Source organism: Labeo rohita, unplaced genomic scaffold, assembly GCF_022985175.1.
Source record: "Labeo rohita strain BAU-BD-2019 unplaced genomic scaffold, IGBB_LRoh.1.0 scaffold_112, whole genome shotgun sequence".
Lineage (NCBI taxonomy): Eukaryota > Metazoa > Chordata > Actinopteri > Cypriniformes > Cyprinidae > Labeo > Labeo rohita.
The window spans coordinates 153,000-176,317 of NW_026127252.1; the positions used below are offsets into that span (position 1 = coordinate 153,000).

The window sequence follows — 23,318 nt, forward strand, 5'->3', positions numbered from 1 at the left end:
GGAATGCTTTTCCCTGCCCAAATGACAGCTAGAGATCTGTAAAGTGATTACCGTACATTATTACATCCATTTTTTAAAATAATGTAAACTAGTGAATCACGCACAATGCGACCAGGAAGACTTCTTAAGAAAGCAAGCGGTGTGAGTTTGGATTTCTGGGTTCTTTCAACGAGACTCGATTGACCTAGGCCTTGATGAAATGCCAGGCCGGATGAGAGTGACGGTCTGTGTGTTGTGTGACAGGTGTGTGTCTGCAGACAGTGGAGAGCGAAGGTTACCCGTCTCCTGTCGTCATCCTTCCCTACATGAAGCACGGCGACCTCCACAGCTACCTGCTGTACTCCAGACTCGGCGACTCGCCAGTGGTGAGTTCGGTCGCACGCCTTTAGAGGACGTCCTGAAACACTGAAGACAAAAATGAGACAAAGCGTTATCTGGAGGGGACAGAAGGTCACAAAGAGGGCAAATGATAAGGACAAATGGCACATTGCATTAAGACATAGATCAGAAGAGTGATTCAGCACTGATTAACCTAAAGGAGTCGTAGTTCTCTTTAAAAAAAAAAAGAATAGTTCACCCAGAAACGAAAGTAAGTCTGTAATCATCTGCTCACCGTCACGTCATTCCAAACCTGTGTCTTTCTTAAAAAAAGAAGTTCATGGTCATGCTGCTCTTTTTCATAAAATGAAAGCAATATAATTGTTCACACTAACTAAATAAATAAATATGTTGGAACCACGTGAATGTGAGTAAATTTTGTTTTTGGGTGAACGATTTCTTTAAATAATAATACATTTGTCTGAATGTAACCGAATCTTTAAAAAATTCTGAATTGAACTGGGGAGAAAAAGTTACATTTTGCGCACAAACGCAGGCTGTCCAATCTGGCAGCAGCGTTACTCTCTCTTTTTCACAAACATTACAGCATCACTGATGAATGTGAACACTGTGAAGGAAAGCAAGGCCGCTCTTCTCTGGTGCAATCGCAGTGAACGGTTCTGTCGAGATTTAATTGATGACCAGTTTGTTTTGAGGCGAGATGCACATCCTCATGGTCAGAGTTGTGAAACTCCTTTGTAATCATAACGAAGTTCCTCTAAAGGACAGACGTCAGGCACATTCCCAACCAACACAGTGCATTCTCTCAGGAACACGTTGAACCGCAGAAGTGTTTTTAAAGCCCACTGGTTTATGATTTCTGTTATTGTCAGTGGACGTGTGTCTGTGGTCAGAGCAGAATCTGGGAAAGGCTCTGGCGCCACCTGCCTGTCAAAGCAAGAACGCACAATCAAGAAAAAAAACAAATGTTAGATTACAATGAAAGATGCAGTATTTGATGACAAAAAGCATTTGTCTATAATATCTCGGTCTCCTTTGTGTAGTATCTGCCATCTCAGATGCTGGTGAAGTTCATGACGGATATCGCCAGAGGAATGGAATACCTGAGCGGCAAGAACTTCATTCACAGAGACCTGGCAGCTCGAAACTGCATGTGAGTGCTGATGGGAAACACACACACTGCTGCTTACTACAGCAGTCTACATGCGATATTGATTGGAGTGTTTTATTTGACTTCTGGTAAACAGGTTAAATGAGAACATGAATGTGTGTGTGGCTGACTTTGGCTTGTCTAAGAAGATCTATAATGGAGACTACTACAGACAAGGACGCATCTCTAAGATGCCTGTCAAGTGGATCGCCATCGAGAGCCTGGCAGACAGAGTGTACACCACCAAGAGTGATGTGGTAAGACGTTTGATAAACAATGAAGACATTCCAGAGCGTGAACAAGAGGAGCAGCGGACATGTTTCTGGTCCCTCTGATCGCACTACAACATTAAAAACAATTTACAAGCTACAGCGAGATTCAAAATTGACATTAATGCATGTGCCTGGTCCTATTGCGTATGACGCACCGATACACATTATTCCAAAGATTGCAAAATGTAACTATAGCGATTATTCAGGCACATATGAAAAAAGACATTATTTAGCAAGCCTGTCACCACCTAAATCTATGATTTAAAAAAGCATCCAGGTAATTTACCATAGAAATATTATGTCTTTTAGTGTTAATGACTGTTATAGCGCCAGCCGTGGTCCAATCTCCCTAAGACTTTGTATGCTTGTTTAGAATCACCTGTCGCACATGCTCACCAATCTTTGTGAAGTTTTGAGTTGTTACAACTTCTTAATCATTTAAAAAAACGATTTGATTTTAAAAGCAAAGTCGTCCGGAATTAGGAGTTCTATCAAATAATACAAATGTTGCGTTTATGTGCAAAAAAAAAAACGCAGAATGTACAATCATTTACACCCTTGAAAAATGCAAGATCAGCAAGATCAATTTTTTCACAGGCCCACCTAGTTTCATTCCGATCAGCCTTAGTTAACCATGTCTAATAGGTGCTTAGACGTCACCGGCCAGTGGCGGCCATGGTTTCTGGAGCTACGCAAATGTCCATATACACCCTTGTGGCACTTAGAACCGAGACACAGCGATATTCATGTTGATAGGACAAACGGTTGCATAGGTATAGCCATTTTTATGCATTTTCCTTCTTATAGCACCACCAAGTGGCCAAGCTCTGAGATTGTTGTCCTGTGCCCTCAGATTTAGCTTTTGGATAAGTGTTCTGAGTTTGGCAAAGATCTCATTCCCTTCAGGAGTTATAGGCCTTTTACTAAAAGTGGCCTTGCCCCTTTTGAATGTTTTAGCGTCCCTTTGCGATGGTGACGTGTTTTTTTTTTTTATTTGTTTTTTTTTTTATAATTATTATTATTTTGATAATTATTGCTAATTATTGATCAGGGGAAAACCTAGGACTAATCTGCTAAAGTAGGTTTTTCAGAAAATCCAAAATACCTGAAAATGTCACCAGGTCACAACTGAATCTGAGGCTTGCGTTCTGTCCAACGTGAGCCAAGGATTCCAACAACGTCAGACACTTGAGCCTGCGACTGACAGTTTACAAGTTATGAGCGATGTTGTACTTTCGATCACTGTAGCGTCCCCTTCAGACCGATCGGGGCAAGACATGGTGACGTTGTCAGCGGTGTGAGTACTGCCATCTCTCCAAGTTTCAAGTCTCTACAACTTACGGTTAGGTCTGCACAATCAGTTTTGCGTGGAGATCACTGATCCTAGGCCATTTTAACAATTACAACAGAGTTTCAGCGGTACACACTTGAACCCCTAATAATTTGCCACACTTACACGATATCTGTTGTTTTACAATTAGCGTTCATATTGTTTATGAAGGTGCTTTGGTCTGTCCTGCAGTGGTCATTTGGAGTGACAATGTGGGAGATCGCGACTCGAGGTCAGACACCGTACCCTGGAGTGGAAAACAGTGAAATCTATGATTATCTGAGGCAGGGCAACCGTCTGAAACAGCCTCCAGACTGCCTGGACAGCATGTGAGTATGCCTGTCAAAGACCTGCATGGCTTTTCACACTATGCTTCGACCTGGGTTAACATATATTTAGCCTCTGGTTAACACCACCCGACTTAGAGGAAGTAGCACTGCTAGGTTGTAAATGCATATAAGAGGAACCAATGCAGTGCTAAAAACGTTGACTGTATGTGAGTGATGTCACTGAAATAACAACAAAGACAAAGGCTTAAACACAGGTGCCTTATCTTTCATTATTTATTTCATAATAGAGATATAAAAAATATATATGAAGTATAAAGCAAAAAAGGTTATGTTATTGTGGCTATACTATTCAGACAGTGGTTATTTTTATGAGAATTGGCCCCATTCCCTTGTAAATGCCTCACCGTAAACCAGATTTTTCATGATCCAAAAAAAAAATGTATATAATGATACTCAACATTATGTGACAAATGCTGTTGACTGAACTTGACTTCAATTCTGGTTTTACAGACACTTTTACCAGTGGTCAGCAAATCAGACTACAAACACCCATCTGTATTTTAGCATGGTGTTCTGTCCAGTATTTTATTTAAAAACCTGCAAATGGTACTAAGAACTGGCTCTAGATTCCCAGACCTACTCGTGTGCTGTATTACAGTCAAACCAGAGCATTGTGTGAGGAAAAGTCTGAAGTGTGAAAATTGCCCTCTCACATTGGCTCTCAAATATTTTTCATGTTTTTTCAAACATCACAAACAATCATGAGACAAGCAATGTTTGACATTCTTGCCATCCGTGTGTCTCGTTTTTTTTCTCAGCTATTCCCTGATGTTTTCCTGCTGGCTGTTGAGCCCCAAGGACAGGCCGAGCTTCGAGATCTTGCGCTGCGAGCTCGAAAAGGTCCTGGAAGATCTTCCGAGCCAAGACCCAGATGAGATACTCTATGTCAATATGGAGGAGACCTCCGGAGAGTTGGGGGCCGTGGGGGGCCGTGATCCCATAATGGGGGTCCCGTGCGTTCTCGGGGCCCTGAAGGGCTCGGGCTCAGTGGCCACCGCAGAAGTCCACCAGCCCAACCGGTACGTGATCTGCCCCCAGCATGAGAACCAGCGCCTTCTCAACGCCGACTCCATGGAGAGTCTGAACCTGACGGGGTCCGTACCCACCCCGCTGCTCCAGCCCTCGTCCTGTTCCACTCCAGTGCCGGCCTCTGAAGGTCAGTCCCCGGAGGAAAGAGAAGAAAAGAAGAAATTGCCGTGGCAGTGACGACGCTGCCGTGGCTGACGGGGACCTAGACTGCCTCTTGTGGAGAGCTGAGCTATTGCTCCTGCCCCATCATTTTGCACAGACACGCCACACACTCCACCCGACATTCAGTGTTTCAAGTGAATTATTGAGGGGTTTTTTATGCTTTTTTAGAAAACATGTTTCCTTTTCATTCCAAATTGTCCTTCATGTTCAGTGTAGGTTGTGAGAAATCAAAGCGCTCGTAGGTTTTGTCTTGCACTCTGTCATAACCAGAAACGATATGATACGTTTCCAGCGACAAGTAATCTGTCTGTCCACGCTAACAAGTGATGAGCGCAGCTCCAAGCCGTATTGCAGATCGGCGGTATTTGCTTAATGTTGCTCGTCCTTACGCCCGGTTCACGCCGCACGATTTTAGCCCCAATTTTCACTCAACAGCAGTTCTGTAGGATTCGCTGACAAATGCCCAAAATTGCAGAGCGTCCCGCAGTGTGAAATGTGTTTTGACTAATAATGACACTGGCCAGTGAGAGAGCAAGATACAGGGTGAGGAGACGTAGACCCACAGCAGATCCTGCATGGCTTCTGAAAGCAACCATTCTCTCTTTAGTTTCATTTTCTTTTTTACTGCAAACCAGCATACAGACAACTTCCCTCGCAAGCTTCTTGCGGAAAACCAGTCTCACGTGAGAACTCCTGTCTCACATGCGATCTTGCTTTATTTGCCGTATCACTTTTCACAAGTGTTTGTAGGCCAGAGTTGTCACTTGAAAGGTTGTGCAATGTGTGCTAGATCGAACAGCACTCTGACAACTTTACAAATCATGCATTAGGGTAAGCAAGCACCAAGTAAAATCATGGCAATGCCCTAACAACTACTGCACACTCTTTAAAACAAAGGTGATGCAACAGAAGAACGATTTTGTGTTTCCCAAAGAACCTTTCAGTGATCAGTTTTTGACCGTTTTTGTCTTTGACGAACACTTATAATGATCTGAAGTTGAATGGAAGGATTCTAAAGGTTCTTAATGGAACTGTCAGAATGCCTATAAAGAAGCTCATTTTTCAGAGCGCATTTGCAGTGGGAGGGCTACGGAAAATGAGCAACAAATCAAATGTCTTGTTGCATGCTTTCATCACATCACGCTAGGTTAAAACCCAGAGAAGCAGCACACCTCCTGCGGCCTTCTGAGACTGACGTCAGTCGGCTGCGATCTGAACAATTAAAGCCCCTTTTGTGTAAGGTCTAACTGAAAGTAAAGTTAGATTTCTGCTGATATTGATCACACAATATGCTCATCATCAACTCAGGAGATGCTTGGATTTACAACGACCATTGACGCAAACTAGCTTGACACTGCCACTCGGGACGGAACCGAGTCTGACTCTTTCTGTCTTTCATTTTACTCCGTCCAGTCTCCTGACCATCATCTTTATCCAAAGAAACGCGTGGAGGGTGACGTTAGCGTTCTGTGTTAGGTCTAACATGTCAAACCGAATCACGTGTGTGACCTACAGACACGCTCTAGCTAACCTCCAGGTGTACGTGTACATTTTTATAACTCTGTTTCTGAGGTTTTCTGAATCAACAGGGTTTTTTTTAACATTGATTTGAGACCAATTTTGTGGTTTCTTTTGAAAAGTAGGCTAGGGCAGTAGACTAGACTAAGCTGTGTAAAGCTACACATACAACAGGTCTTTGCTCGTCAGAGGCCCTGCCCCAGACTCAAGCACAGTATTTTTTTCTTGTTTCGTAAAGTTTTTTGTACATTTTATATTTTGCACTAATCATTTTTTGTCATTGTATTTCTTTGTTTATCCTTTCTTTTTAAATCTGACATGGACTTTTAGACAATAAAATGATGTACATTTACCAGAATATTATCATGTTACGATAATATAAAAAAGGCTGTTTCAAAATAAGTTCAAATACAGATGACATGTTAGCTGACTGTTCTTTTGCAATTGTTTTCAAATATGTTTATTTCTTCCAGTACAGCCTTTAATCTATTCTGAAATTTAAATCATTGAAACTAAATCATTTTACATCATAGAACCAATGTTTGGAAAATATTTGGTGTGACTGTTTTTTTTTTCTTTTCACTGTAATGTGGTACTAAGATTGTCTGAGGTACATTAATATACGACAGATGTAACTGTATCATAACTTTGATGAGCCACGATGCTTTCGATACATTGGGTGACAAATGATTTACTATATAAATGATGTTTCTGTGTACCAGTGCTCAGCTGGAAACATTTCTGCTCTCTACACACATGAAAGATTGGAGACCAAAATTAACATGACAGCCCCCCGACAAAATGTTCTGTCAGTCACCTTGTGTGTATATTTGCATGCTCACATTTTCAGCACGTTTTCAATCGCTGTCTTTCATAATGAGAAACACTGTGTGTTTAAATACGTGGATTTGAATCGTCCCAGCTGACCTTAGTTGAGCAGGACAAATTCAGTAGCACCACTTCTGCATGTGATATTTCAGTGCGTCTTCTATATGTAATATTACATGTTCTTTTGCCTTTCAGTAAATCAGCCAGTGATGATCAAATGAGTGTCACGGTTCATCCAGGTGTGCAGCGTAGCAAAGCTATTCATTCAAAGCCAAGTTTTGCATTCTGTACTGACAAAAGTACAAAAACTATTTTATCAACGTATGAGTTCATAGACAGAAGCACACTTCAAAGTGCCTTTGAAAGCCAGTATTTTGCCTTAAAATGGCTCAGTTTACGGTGCACAAGTGTTTAGCTTTAGGTTTATATGGCTAATGTTGTCTAGATAACATCGGTGTCATTGTTGTGATTTTGATATGCTTTGTATTAAAATAAATACTACCTGCACAATTGATTTTTCATCAGGTGAACCAACTTACTGACATTAATCACAGCTCTAATAAAATACATTGCTTTGGTTAAATACTTTGTAAACACTTAGTTCTGTCAGGATCACTGTCGTCAAAGATGATTGACAATAAGCACGCGGTTTGGATTACATCCATGCAGGAGAGCAGCAATAATCTCCCCTAAGGAAACAGAACAGAACCGAACCAAATTAAATGTTCAGTAATTTAATGTACACATTTTAGAAATTAGTCGGATTCAAAAGAGAATCAGAAAGCCAAATTCTGTCTGGATGAGAGGAGGAGTTGGGGATGGAGGAGGGTCATTAACTAATGAGCAACGTGAAAGCTGCTTATACAGGAAGCTGAGAGAGGCGCCGTATACCTATAGGTAGACGTGGATCAGCTGAGAGTCAATTGATGCAAGCTTGACTATGCTTGATTTTGTAAAGTAAATGAATGAATGGCCTAATTAAAATAGAGAAACAGAAAAGATTAGAATTTTAAAGAAAAAACATATACAAAATAAAGATTCTGAAAGTATTTATATTTCACGTATCAGATTTGGCAGGGGCAAAACAAGGTGTGAAACATAATTAGTGTCCATGACAACAATGTATATATTCATACATATATATATATATATATATATATATATATATTAAATATAATAATAAACCACTAATGTCTTGATACATTTTAAGTATAAGCTCTTGGAGAACTACTTCTGTACAATATCACAAACAGAACCATGCATTATGTCAATTTATAATGTGTCAACAGTCAATAAGACGTGCAAATGCACTTGTGTCTGTTATTTGCTTTGTGAGCCAAACTGTGCTCACGTTTTACTCAGATTTTGAGAATTTCAGATTCTTTTGAAATATGAAATATGACTTTAGATGGGATGAGGTCGAGCAGAGCTGGAGAGAATTTCTCATCATAAAGGCATAGATGAATTCTATAAAGTTAAGTAAACAGACAAACTTTGAACCCAGTTTCAGATTCAGTTTGTGTAATGTTAGAATCAATACGGGGACCCTTCATAACAAAAGCTGAAGGATGGATGTGTAATGAAATGGTTCACTGTTCTTTCAGTGTACACTACTTGCTGTCACTGTCGTTTTTGCGCTTCAAGTGGTGAACCGTCCCGCAGTTTTGTTTTCAGCCATCCGTGTGCTATAGGCCTTTGGTGCACTAACTGTAAAGATGTGCACAGCTGTATATTTATTTGGTATCCGTGCACTGGCGTGGAAGCCACATCTCCATATTTACACAAACAGAATAAACCGCACCTCAGACACACGCAAACTCTTCAAAACATTCAGTTCTCTTCTCTGTCTCCCTTCCCCATCTTCCACCACCGCTTAAACAACTGATGATTTTGCTCTTTTCGTCATAGACAAAACTACATCCATCAGCAGTCAGTTCTCAGCTCCACAAACACAGGAAGTCAAACCAACCACATCCACTGCTAAAACTCCCCTCTCCTCCTCCTGCTAGCAATCTCTCCTCTCCCATCTTTCTCTCCTTACATTTATGGTGAAAATGCTTTACAAAAGTTGTTTGTAATCAGATATCATCTTTTACAGAATAACCAGCTGGAAGTGAACCAATCGGGCTTTAAAAACCGCTATTTAACCAAGACTGCTCTACTGTCAGTCACTGAAGCCTTGCGAATTAAAAAAGCTGATTCCAAATCATCAGTTCTTATTCCGCTGGATCTAACTGCTGCTTTTGACACTGTGAATCATCAGATCCTCCTGTCAGTCTTCTCATCACAGAGATTCCACTTCGCTGGTTTGAATCCTGTCTCACAGGTGGGTCTTTCAGGGTGGCCTGGGGGGGAGGGGTATCCAAAGCACATCAGCTGGCCACTGGGGTTCCTCAGGGATCAGTTCTCGGACCCCTCCTCTTCTCCATATACACTGCATCACTGGGGCCCTTCATACAGGCACATGGGTTCTACCACTGCTATGCTGATGGCACACAGCTCTATCTTTCGTTTCAACCAGACGTTCCAAAAGTACCTGCACAAATCTCAGGCAGGCATGGATGACAGAACAGCACCTACAGCTCGACCTGGCTCAGAGTGAGCTTCTCATCTTCCCTGCCACTCCAGTCATACACCATCCAGCTAGGTTTATCAACAGTTACCCCATCAAGTTGCAGCACTGCCACGTAAGAGGTGGACTAATTATATTATCAGTAACTGACATATACGTGTTGCTGATTATTTGTCTTAATTGATAGCCTGTATTCAGTATTGTCGTCCCCAACAACCCCAGAACGAACTCTCGTGAGATTCTGAGTGTGACCTTGTACCACGTACGTCAGGGCTGCTCAGCCCTGTTCTTAGAGATCGACCTTCCTGCAGAGTTCAGCTCCAACCCTGATCAAACACACCTGAACCAACTCATTAGGATCTGAAGGAGCACTTGATAATCACAGACAGGTGTGTTTGATCAGGGTTGGAGCTGAACTCTGCAGGAACAGGGGACGTATATCCTTGTTTACTTCTAATGCTGTGTTATGTGATATGTTCTTCATATTCTGTTCTTGCATTTCTTCCGTAAACAAAGGCATTTACACTCCCCCTTAAATTATGAAATGCCTTGGAATAACACTACACCATTTTTTTCTTTGTTTCATCATACCCAATTAATGGCTGTAAACTGAGCTTGATGGATTTAAATTGGATGGATTTTAAAAGGTACCTGTGATGAACTGTACAACGATCTGTACTATGGCCACTGCCATTGATAAAGGCGACACTGCTGTTTGAATGCAGAAGTGCGATAAAGGCCTATAACAAGCACCCTTGCACCTCCAAGAAAACAGCCTGTAGAAGAGTGCAGCTGGATGAAAAAAAAAGCAGAAGTATTTCACATTGTGTGGAAAGACAGTGTTTCTACCTACAGGGAAATAAAGTATTTTAGAAGGGGAAAAATACAGTCCTAAATTAACAAGAAATAAATAAAAAAAAAAAAAAGAAAAGAAAACTGCTGCTGTTGATAATACCTAGAACATTAAAATGAACTGTAGGCAGCAGATCCTTTTCCTATTTAGTGCCCAAACTCTGAAATAGTCTTCATAGATTCATAGTGTTGTTTGGCAGGCAGACAGTCTTTAATCGTGCTTTTTTTTTTTCCAGCACACCATGGTTTAACATGATCTTCCATCAAATCCAGTGATGCTAATACTGTATTATTTGATCTTCAGTCTCAGAACTCAGGAACAAGTATCTCTGTCCACAAGGGGGAAGCAAAGTGCAGCTTTCCATGCTGTATCACATACTCACCAATAAATAATGCCACACTTTGGTGTATTATGCACTTTATTAACTGTAAGAGCTGCCAATTTTAATTTTCATTAATACATGAAGTTTGTTAGCAGTAGGAACCTGTTTTCCAGATCTTTGAGTGTAGACTTGTTTTGTTCTGGCTTAATCTGAAGGTTGGTTAAAATGATGTATGAGGGTGTGTGCTTTTCCTAACGTGAGTTATTATATGCACAAAGATAGGCTGCAATTGTTTTAGGTGCATTTATTGTTGGGTTGTGTGTGTGTGTGTGTGTGTGCGCAATCATATTTGCAATGTGAAGACAGCATTACAGTTCCATATGTGTCCAAAGAAATAATACAAAAGCTGACGAATATTCGTTACATAATTTAGTAAATCTCTAGAAAACATGTCCAGGTAATATCTGACCACAAAATCAAACGATTTTTTTATTTTTTATTTGCAATTGCTTTTTTTTTTTTTTTTACATAAAGAAAATTAATCCTATTTAAAAACCACTGCATAAATGAAAATGGAAAACAGTTTAAATAATATATTAAATATACTATAATAATAATAATAATAATAATAATAATAATTTTAATTATTTATTTGCATTCAGATAATGAAAATTAAAAAAATAAAAATTACTAAAATTGTCAAGAAAAAAAAAAAAAAAAACTCTTGGTCCTAAAAATAGGCTTTAGGTTTGAATATAATTTCTTATTGTTTCCTTTAGATTTTGGGGTAAAATATGACTGGACATGTTCTCTCCCAGTGACGTTCATTAGGTCTATTAACTGTAAGCTTTCAATACTAATACAGTCACAAAATCATGTTGTCTTAGTAAGTAATAGTAATATGAGTTCCTTATGGTATTTTTGGGGACTGGTATGTCATAAACAGTGACTCAAACAGTACTTTGTTATACCCCAGATTCATTTTGATAATCAATCCGTATTGATCATTTTATAGAATATGATATCTTAATATAGCGAACAAACTCTCTCTAACTTTCACACACAGACACACCCGCTCACGTAGTTTACAGAACTTTACAGAACTTCACCTGAACAGGCCCAGGACAGCTATCCACATTTAAAAGGCTGCAAGAGAAAGGGTCATTCACATATCACATATACTCAAAAAGGGTTAGAGGATAAAATCCCTTGGCCGAATCCTCCAAGGTGGTACAGCCCATCAGGATCTGTGTGTGTGTGTGTGTGTGTGTGTGTGTGTGCAGAATTATAACATATGCAGTTATAATTATTGTAGTCTCAGCAATATCATCAATTCCCCTTCTTTGAGACCCTCAAGGACGGCCGGTTTTACACGCGCTGAAATCATTCTGTGTTTCGATATGGCTCACTTTAGGAGGGATATGTCATCCGAGAAATCTCCAGCGCCCAGCGGATGGAGGCAGCGCGTAAAACGCCACTGACAGACCATGAGGCACAGAGGCAGCATAAACAGGGCACAGATGCCCGCCATAATGTAGGCGATGGTCATTAATGTGGACTCGTCGGTCTGAGGGACATTGTAGCCACAGTCCTCGAGGTCCACGCCATGGAACGGCCCCTCCACCGAGGCGGTACGGAACTCGTCGTGGACTAGAGCGCAGGAGAATCAACAAACAACATGAACCAAAAATAAGGAAGGTGAATGATCTCATTCATCAGTCTCATAAAATTCTCATTACTGTAATAAAACATCCTGGATGTCTGGATGCAGTCTCTCTTTTCTAATCTGCATGCAGTGGTGGACAGTAACGAAGTAGTTGTACTTCAGTACATTTTTCAAGTATCTGTACTTTAATGGAGTAGTTTTATTTTGAGTAACTTTGACTTTTCCTTCACTACATTTCATGAACATACCGTTACTTATAATATATCGCGTGCTCCGAGACGCAGAAGCGGTGTCTGATTCATGAACAGACTGATTCTTTTCAATGAACCTATTAAATCGATTCGCAAATCGCACCAAACGATTCATTCACGAATTGGACTGATCCGATTGCAGCTGTTCTCGAATCGACAATTCACTGACTCAAATGATCCGTTTAGAGCGAGCCTCCGGTCAACTGAATTCACAAGTAAGAACCGCGAGATTTTGCGCGCGCGCGCGACTGAGGCTGCGAAAAGTAAGTTACTAATGTCAAATTTTAGGATTAATTATTGTAACTGAAAATCATATTTAGGTCAAAACTGTCGGTTGTTTGTGAATTAAAGGGTGATCTGTTTAAGACCACTGAAATGCTTGAATGCAGACACATCAACATCAGTGTCTCTATGTTTTAGGTAAAAAACGGAAAAAATTAAAATAGCACAGATTAAATAAAATAACTCATGCACGTTCATATTCCCCGCTGCTGTAACGTTAGCGGTTGTATTAAAATGCTACACATTTAGCCCTATGTGACGTCTGGTGTTTGGATCAACCAGAGTAGACAGATATAAATGTTTATTCATAACCATACTGAAAATAAGTAGATATTGTTAGCCAATGCTAACTGTCTAGCTAACAAGCTTGCTGGTGCTAAGTTGAGGTCATTTTTAGATAAAAAGTCCAAATATTTTTTATTCAACCACCCAGATAGATTACATCCGAGGGAAAAAGAAAGGATGTGATGTTCAGAACATGGTAACTACAGCAATCTTCAAAGTAGGAAGTGATTTGGCCAGGCAAGGTTTGAGAGGGAAAAAAATCATTAGGAAAATACAATTATATTTTCCTTAAAATAACTTCAGGCCTTATTCTCATGTCATACATAACTGTGACGTTATGCAAAACAACAAGCGTTAGAACACTTTTCTTCTTACTGGTTAAAATTAGATGATCAAATGTGTTTTCTCTCAGGTACATGGCAGTGTAAGCTTCACACTGAACATATGTGACCCTGGATCACAAAACCAGTCATAAGGGTCATTTTTTCAAAATTGAGATTTATACATCATATTAAAGCTGGATAAATAAGCTTTTCATTAATGTATAGTTTGTTAGGATGGGGCAATATTTGACCAACTATTTAAAAATCAGGAATCTGAGTGTGCAAAAAATCAAAATATTGAGAAAATTGCCTTTAAAGTTCTTCAAATAATGTTCTTAACAATGTATATCACTAACCAAAAATTAAGTTTTTACACATTTACAGTAGGAAGATGTAGGATGATCTTTACTTAATTTCCTAATGATTTCTGCCATAAAAGAAAAATCAATCATTTTGACCCATACCATGTATTTTTGGCTATTGCTACAAATAAACCCCAGCGACTTAAGACTGGTTTTGTGGTCCAGGGTCACATATTACCTCACTCTCGTCAACATAGTCCATATCAACAACACAAATGTATTTTTACTCCATATAGCGGTTATTTTGGGAAAATCCCAGGCATTTGGGATTATATAAAATATATGCTAATATAAAACTAAATGAAATAGCCTATATAAAATTGCACTGGGTACTTTTGTACTTTCACTCAAGTAAAACTGAAAAAGGAGCACTTTTACTTTTACTGGAGTAATATTTTATTATATGTATCTGTACTTTTACTCAAGCACTTGATTTGTGTACTTCGTCCACCACTGTCTGCATGACATTAATGTTATGTTGTTGTTAGGATCATGTTTTTGCATTGTAGTAATGACAATTAGAGTGTCCCAGTTTATCCTGCTACACCTCTAAAAAAACAGCCCAGTTCCAGAGTTTAATATGACTCTCTATAATTACGGGTGTCGTTGCAGATGGAACACAACATTAATTACATGGATAGAAGCTGCAATAAGCCGTACATATCATCTGCAAACAAATGATGCTTGAGCTTTTCTCAAACTAGCTTCACTTTTCTGAGCCATATTCGCTTTAAAAAGCGTGTCTGCTTTTTTTTTTTTTTTTTTTTTTTTTTTTACATGACAGTAGCATGTGTTGTCATGTGTGTGGTATATACAGGATTCAATTGTTCCCTTTATTCCAATAAATATATTATGATGCACAAATAAATGCAGAGTCACAAAAATAAGCATATCAAGAAAAAAACAGAATGAATGTATGTTGGAATTCCACAAAAACGAATTCAGCTCACAGATAAACATCAAATGAAATTTGCAAAAATAAAAAACATATTCACAAGCACTCTTTTGTGTCACAAATTCAACTCTGCTTGACATTCATTTGTAAATCGCTACATGAATTTGTGGATTTCAAAACATTTCTAATATCAAGATGTGCAGACAAATCCACAAATAGGTGGACTCCACCCACCATCTACTCCAATCAGACAATGGCTACATTGCGCTGACCAATCGTAGGATGTTCTTTGCTGCAACCAATCACGTTTTTTTATACAGTCAGGGGGTTGGGAACAGATTCCTTTCACTCCTCTGAAAGAAACTACATTATAGGGCCCTTTGTTTAAAGGAGAAGTCCACTTCCAAAACAAAGATTCACAGATAATGTACTCACCCCCTTGTCATCCAAGATGTTCATGTTTTTCTTTCTTCAGTCTTTCTTTTTGAGGAAAACATTTCAGCATTTTTCTCCATATAATGGACTGATATGGTGCCCCGATTTTGAACTTCCAAAATGTAGTTTAAATGCAGCTTCAATCGATCACAAATGAGGTTGTAAACGATCCCAGCCGAGGAAGAAGGGTCTTATCTAGTCAAACGATCGGTTATTTTATCGAAAAACTCTGATCGTATTTTCTCCCTCAACTTCAAAAATCATTTCAAAATCATCCTACATCGCTGCAGAAGCACCGACACAGTGTTTGCAAAGTGAACGTGCAAAGAAGATTCAAAACAGAGTTCAGACAGAGTCAGACAAGACGAGCATTTGACATTAAAAAGTATATAAATTGTATTATTTTAATGAAAATACCAGATCGTTTGGATAGATAAGACCCTTCTTTCTTGGCTGGGATCGTTCCTCAAAAAACACAATTTCTTTATGACTGAAGAAAGAAAGACATGAACGTCTTGGATGACAAGGGGATCAGTACATTATCTGTAAATTGTTGTTCTGGAAGTGGACTTCTCCATTAAACTGATCTGAATTTAACAGCTGTTTGTGTGGTTAACAGACCATGTGTCCAAAAGATTTTTGGAGTTTCTTTATATTTCCATCAGGATAAGAGTCAACACTGCAAAAAAAAGGCTTGTCTTACTTAGCATTTTTGTCTTGTTTCTAGTAAAATTATCTAAACATTCTTAAATTAAGATGCATTTACTAGATAAGCAAAACAACATTAGATATTTAGTCTTGTTTCCAAGGGTAAAAAACTAAATTAAGTTAATTTTGCTTAAAACAAGACTAAATAGCTAATGTTATTTTGCTTGTCTAGTAAATGCATCTTGATTTAAGAATTTTTAGATATTTGACTAGAAACAAGACACAAATACTAAGTAAGATAAGATTTTTTTTTGCAGTGAATGCATCAGAAAGTAAATAACACACATTATAATCAGTGATACTGTCTGCACTGAACGCGGTGCAACACGACGAGTCACCGGCAGTAAACGGATGACCCGTTTTACTTCTGGAGTACCAGTATGGGACAAAATATCATGTGTCGTTCCATTATCCAACATAGCATTGTTCCCAACACAGAAAGCCCTGTTTCTCTAAGGATTTGCATTTTTCCAAGTTATTTCAGGGCGAGAACACCTTGATTGGAAAGCGAAACGTGATTGGTCCTAACAGGAACATGCTACATTTGGTCAGTGCAATGTAGCCATTATCTGATTGGCTTGAGTAGTTGGTGGGTGGAGTCCCACTCGTTTGTGGATTTGTTTGCACGTCTTAACGGTAGAAATGTTTTGAAATCCACGAACGCGTGCGGCGATCCACAAATGCACAAACGAATGCCCGGCAGAGTTGTGTTGGTTAAAAGGCAAATCGTGTTTTGTTTATTTTTACATTTATTTTAGTAAAACTCTAACATATATTTGTGGATCTCATTCTGTTAATCTTTGAGTCTTTGCTCTTTATATTTATTTGTAAATCATAATCTATTCACTGGAATAAAGGAACGTAAGCAAATGTCCTGAAACCGTTTGAGGCCACTGCAAGTTTCTCAGAGCAAACGCTCTCTCTCACCGTGACACGTGCTGACCGCAAAGCCGATGCGTTTGTGCTCTCGGTCGAACACCACATAGAAGCCCTCCATGATGACGGCGCCCATCACCGTACCGGTGCTCGACTGAGACACAGCAAATTTATAACAGTCCTCCTGAGCTGAGGCCACGTCCTCCACCGGCCTCAGATACTGCTGCAGAGAGACGAGACACAGACGGACGAATATCAGCTACACGCATTCACAAACCACTACAGACGAGAAAACACAGAAATGATCACGCGGACATTAAGAGCGGAAGAAGCGGATAATCTCCAAATGGACTGCTGGTTTGTACTTTTGCTCCCGCTGACCGCTTTCAGGCAGCATAACAGTTATTTCTGTGTCACATAAGGCATTAGGAGACCTTACAGCTGAGGAACGCTACTGCTCACAAAAAAAACGAACTCTACGCTGCTGCTCATGCTCTGGCTGTGGGTGAACGTGCATCAATAAATGTGCACGCAGCGACATTTATAATCATTTATCACGTATCATTTCATTTTTTCCTTGCTCTTGCCATTCTTGTGTGGTTTCGAGGAATGTTTTTCTTCACAATTTAAAAGTTTAAAAGGAAATCTTATGACAGAATTGTAATTTTTGGATGAACTATCCCCACAACATGCAAAGTGACACTGACATTTGTACGTTTATACATTGAAGCTGAAGTTTGCTCTTTTGTGTGTGGATATATTTTTCATGTTTTGTTTTAGACAGTGACTGACAAAACTCATGGACACAGCATCATCAGGTCTACTGGTACAGAAACAAGATCCAGCTCCTCCACAAGCGGGAGTGACTGAAAGTGAGAGAACTGCATTGAACTGTGGGATACAGTGTTACATGCAGTGCACTTTGCACATTTTAGCAGATATATGTATTCGTCAGTATGGCATACTTTTAGAAAAACTGCAGAGTTTCTTTATTTATCGAGTCTACTCTTTGGGTTCACGTTTGGCAGGTTAGCATATAAAAGTCAATGAACATTTATATTAAATTTATTTTCAATGTCCAAACAAAGGGAGTATTACAAAACAAGAACCTTTCATTTCATGTGTTTCACTCATTAGATAAACTGAATATATAGACATTTCCATATGCTTATTAAACTGGTTTCAGCCACATCACTCAGCAGCCTGTTAGAATGAACTGATACCTGTGGCAGGATGGAGATACGGAAAGACTGGTTTCTGTTTTCACTCATTAGGTAGAGAGAAATGACAGGAAAGATGTGCCAGGGCGTGGTGCCCGCCTGCCAACACACCAGCTGCTCGCCCAGCCAGAAACCTGAGGGAAACTGCTCAGTCTGTAGAGAAAAAGCCCAGTTGAGTGAGAAAAACCAAAAACATTCAACAAAAACGAGACCAACGGGGACAACGCGTAAACTGACCGACGAAGCCGCTTCGATGGCCTTCACAGCCGCCTGGAACACTTTACGGGGGAGACGCAGGTTTGTGGTGCCGCTGTCCACGATGCTCTTATCATAGTTATACTGACAGACGGAGACAGAGAAACAGTAAGAATGTTCGCTTTTGCTTTACCTTTGCTTAATAAAGAAAAATTGTATTCTTAACCATGACCAACTGGAAAAGTATTAGGAGAAAATACATAAACCTTTCTTGAACTGTATGCAGTTTTGGCTTCATGGAGATTTAGAAATTTATTCAAATCAGTTCAATTCTTCTGGGCATACGTGCATGAGAGGTGAAGTTTGTTTTATAATATTTCCATCACACTTCGAATTTTGTTTTGTGTTAAAGATTTCTGGAATATATTTCTGCATCCAATTAAATAACATTCATACATGTTTTGCATAATCTGGGAAAATGACTATACTTCATCTCAATATTCTCTTCACTTACAAAGCTTATTATACTTTTATTTACAAAGCATGCTAGTTTTTTTGAACCTTACTAAAGGCAAAATTGTTGGACCAGATGTAATTTAAATAATTATGATGTGATTTTTCTTTCTTGTAGTCTTTGTTTAAATCATAGTTTTACAAATGTAATAATAGTTTATGGATTTTCATATTTTAGGATTTATGACAAGAGTAAATCAGTAAAATCTAAAATCTGTATCTGAAGTCAGTTTTCTACACAGGAATACGTTCTTCCAGGAGAGTTGTTCTCACTTCTTTGCAGTCCATATTGAGATCCTGTCCGTTGACCTCAATGCGCACGATGATGACCTCATAATACCACTCTCGTCTGATCGGTGTGTACCACAGCTCGCCAACATATAATGACGGATCTATTCCCCCAATAATCTGGAAAGAACAAACACGATATGTTGTAGTTGTTCTGCACATTACATGCAGCTGTTTTAAAATAGATAAAACTATGTTTTACAAGAAGATACTATTTCACTTTTTGTACTTAAAAAAAAAAGTTTCACCAGCAAATGTTTTTAGTGTAAGTGTGTGATTTTACTAATGGTAAGGGTTAATTTCATTAAAAAAAAATAAAGTACTGTCATTGTTTTCTCAACTTTATGTCAGTGCGAAACACAAAGTAGATGTTAAGCACAATGTTCATGCCAACAAGCTCCAAAAAGGACAAAGGTCATGAAAAATAAGTATTTCATGTGGCTGCAGTTTTAGAAGATCTAAAATAAAGCACACAAATCACCTTGACTATTTTTATGATATTTTTATCAATGTATTTTTGTCCTTTTCAGGGCTTGGCAGTCTGATTCTCACACAAAACGTTTGTGTTCTGCAGAAGAGTTTTGGGGTCAGTTAACCATTTCTGGCATGGAAATTGTCAACGTTTTCCCATTTTGTTCCTGTTCTCTCTTCATAGCTCTCACCATGCTGCCGCCTACGGTGGAGCTGCCGGCGCTGTAGTTCTGGGTGAATCCTGCGCCGCAGAGCTGCAGAGAGAAGACGTCCGGGACGCTGGTCTGCCTCAGCAGAGAGTCGAAGAACGGCTCTAGAGTCTCATCCGGCTGAAAGACACAAAACCTGATCAGAAGCGCCTTTCATCAAGCACTGGGAAGTTATGACAGCTCAAGATCAGAAATATCACCCTCGCGATCTCGGCATAGGCCAGCCCGAGGATGCCCTCCCAGTTGGATCCGTTGATGAAGAAGCGATCAGACTGGGTGATGGCAGCGATGTTGGCCCTCAGAGACACGTTGGGCCCGTGAGGAATTGACACCAGGTCCGTGCCCAGCTCGCCCTCCCAGCGGCCCTGCGTGTACGGCACGTAAACGCTGCGGCCCAGATCTCTGTACGACGACGAGCTATCAACACAGACGGACAAGCGGCACTCTGACTCTTGTTTAAGGTACAGCTTCTCGATGCATAACATATATCGTGACTCGCTCGTGTGTGAAGAGTTACTAGTACTCACAGCGAGCGATGGTAATATCTGTGGAGGAACGGGTGAGCGGCGGCGCCTACTGCGAAATTACTGCTGCCCGTGTCAACCAGGATGTTCAGCTGAAACACAAAGGGAACACGCTGTACCTTCAAGTTTACATGAAATGACTAACTGCAGAAAATGTGAGAGGTGCTCGCCCATGATGGTTGGCAGGGCAGCATTTTCTGTGTCTCCCTCATCTACCACACCTGATTCAACTCATCAGCTCATTAGTAGAGACAGCAAGACCTGAAATGGGTGTGTCAGATATTAGAGACCTACAAAATGTGCAGGGCTCTGTGATGCGATACGGTCACCAGCCCACCCTCGAATCTCTAGATGTGGCTCAGATCCTCAGTTGACTATTGCTCTGTGACCTTGTGGGTGTTTGTGTGTTTGTGAAGGGGTATTTAAGAATGAGATGTATTATTGATCCGCCTCCTGCACGCCACCAGCGGCCGGCTGCCCGTCTCTCAGCGTTAGACTCCCTGACTGAGCAAAACGTGATACACGCTGAGGGAGAGAGACAGAGAGAGACGAGGGATGGGAAACCTGAGAACAAAGACAACGCTGCCAGACATCTTCTGGACTCCTGCGATCTCTAGCACGTTTTAGCAGGCTGCAATGCCGGCCAGGCCGTGTAATCGGTCGTTTTGAAATGACTCTGTCACTTGCCATCGTTAGACTCTATAGTAATACGTCATCAGTCGCTGTGCGCTCAACATCAGCTAACGAAAGCTTTTTTGATAGCTGATGCAGAGAGCAGGGTGACTGAAGATGATGTCGGCTGAGCGCTTCTGCACTGATTCCTGTAAAGGCATCACACCTGTGCGTTCACAGAGCTAGACCAAGGCTTTACTGTTGTCTTTCCGGATCTACCTCTCCATACGAAAGCTATCGGACAAATGTTTTAGATTCAGCAGTTTTTGATAACGTGCTTCTCCTTCTCTTCACCTGTCTGTCTGTTTCTCTTCTCTCTGTCTCTGGGAATGTCACTGATTTGTCCTGTGGGCTTCCTGTTATTTCTGTTCACTGAATCTGTATCCTGCGTCTCAGAGACCGGCCTTAACCTCATCCCTGTGCACACGCTTCCTCCAGCGACCCCTACGCCACAGGCCTTCCTCTTCCTCGTGCATTACGTGACCTTACTGACCCACAGTAATGATCATGTGACAGCCGTGAGCTGAAGATATTTGGTGTGCAAAAACACTCATTCATTACGCTTGTGTATGAAGCACTAGATAAGGGACAGATGTAACAACTGTTAAAAAAAAAGATACCGTTATGATACTAGCTCAGCATATGCTTAGAAAAGATCTGCCGCCGCTTGGAAAAAAAGTGTGAGGTTCTCACTCTGTCAGAATTTAGATCAAGTTTTCCTGTGGCTTAAAAACACTAGCAGTGCTAAGGTTATGGGTTCAATTCCCAGATATGCATGAATTGAGAACATATTAATAGAATGATTATTACTGGTGCATATATGTTTTTTTTACTAAAAAGATGTCAGGTAGATCTGTAGTAGTGTGTATGTAGTAAACGACAGTAGAGTGTTATTCTAAGACAGTGTAGTGTAGCATCACGACAGCGTTGGAGCTATAAAATCTGAACTGTATCTCTACAGTAATCCCTGTATCAGCCTGTGCCCTACACCACAAAACACACACAGTACACTTCACAGAACAGATCGAACCAGCATTTAGTCATTTATAACAGAATATTTCCTTAAAGCACAAAGATGTAAACAAGTGGAAAACAATGAAAAAAAAAAAACATTTTCTTTCTTTGTTTCTTTTATTATTATTGTGATTATTAGCATTGTTATTTAAGGTGATGTGTAAATTCTCACCCAATCATTTTTGAAAACAGGTTCTAAATGAAATGATTCCAAAATAATTTAAATGTATTTCCGTCCACATTGCTTATTTTGCATACGTTTCTGTATTTGTTGTTATGTTCATTCATTTTGCAAGCGAAATTGAGGTTGGAAATCAATAAAAAATAACTTTTGAATAGGTCATGTTAAGACTTGAACCAAAACACGAAAGAAAATGTGAATGCCCTTTATTTGAAGACAGCCATATCCATATATACTACAGTAAGAGTGCGTGTAGTGTGGAAGTGCGCGCTCTCTCCCTCTGTCGTATGGTCGGAGCGCACTGATTTTGGTTCCGTCTCACCTTCTGAGCTGGTGTCCCCACGGCCATTTCAATGTAATACCCTTGTCCTGACTTTCCGCGAAGGTTGTCGATCATGTTCACAAAATTCATCCCACTAGCTCCTCTGCGCGTCCGGCCGGACTTCGAGGGGCCCCGGGGGGCCGCGGGCTGTGAGAGGGGCCCCTGCCGCAGGGGGACGCGGAGCAACACTGAGCCGGAGCTGCCAGCGGAGGAGCTGACCGGCAGGAGGGCCACAAATGCCCACGAATATAGAAGCAGACGCGGAACCTTCATCTTTCAGAGCTTTCAAATCCTTCTGTTTACTTGAAGAACGCGTCAAGTGGCTGATCCGCGAGCGCTGTTATGGCGTCATAACGCACAGAATGCGCAAATTCCGAATCCCTGCGAGCACTAAAGGACACTGAGGCTCATGTTTATTATCCTTCGCTCTCTCCATCCTCCGCATTTACAATCAGCGGTAATCATCCCGACTTTCCACATTCCTCGTTCTTGTTGATGAGAATTGTTCTATGGAAATGATGCCCTATTGCAAAAGCTTCCCGCACGCTCTTTAAGAAATGAACTGTTAAAAAGAGATGATTATTCTATTTGTATAGACGGAGGTGGGAAACGCTCCTTTAGAGTCCTGTCGTTGAATGTCTGCCATTGAAATGTGCTCGTCCCCGTGTCCATTTAGCGTCGTCTTTTGCCCTTGGATAATTTGACGGCGCAGCCCTCCATAATCCGCATCTCTGTGTCCTCAAACAGCTCCTGCCTCCTCCTCCATCTTCGCTGCATCCGCACGCACTGTGGCGTTGTCCGATTCCTTAACGAATCATTAATGTGATTCAATTCTTTTGAATGGTTCGGGCCGAGGGAATCGTTGATGAATCGCTCGACTGAAAGAGCGTTGCAGTGCTTA

The 23,318-nt window shown here is 40.4% G+C and overlaps 2 protein-coding genes across 2 annotated transcripts in view; one reads left to right on the forward strand and one right to left on the reverse strand.

Moving 5' to 3' along the window:
• Positions 1-7,492, forward strand: part of LOC127157584 (tyrosine-protein kinase receptor UFO) — a 34,859-nt gene extending 27,367 nt beyond the window's left edge. Inside the window, exons 16-20 of the mRNA XM_051100822.1 lie at positions 244-365; positions 1,383-1,492; positions 1,587-1,746; positions 3,284-3,420; positions 4,200-7,492. Coding sequence (XP_050956779.1) covers positions 244-365; positions 1,383-1,492; positions 1,587-1,746; positions 3,284-3,420; positions 4,200-4,647 — 977 coding nt within the window. The 3' untranslated portion in view covers positions 4,648-7,492. The remainder of the gene's footprint in view (positions 1-243; positions 366-1,382; positions 1,493-1,586; positions 1,747-3,283; positions 3,421-4,199) is intronic.
• Positions 7,493-10,803: 3,311 nt separating this feature from the next.
• Positions 10,804-23,231, reverse strand: bace1 (beta-secretase 1). The gene is made up of 9 exons (XM_051100824.1): positions 22,418-23,231; positions 20,232-20,320; positions 19,905-20,121; positions 19,687-19,824; positions 19,010-19,144; positions 18,266-18,367; positions 18,032-18,181; positions 16,860-17,031; positions 10,804-12,375 (listed from the first exon to the last, which is right to left on the reverse strand). Exons 1-9 carry the CDS (start codon positions 22,688-22,690, stop codon positions 12,131-12,133), a joined length of 1,521 nt encoding a protein of 506 aa, XP_050956781.1. The 5' UTR covers positions 22,691-23,231; the 3' UTR covers positions 10,804-12,130.
• Positions 23,232-23,318: the final 87 nt, after the last annotated feature.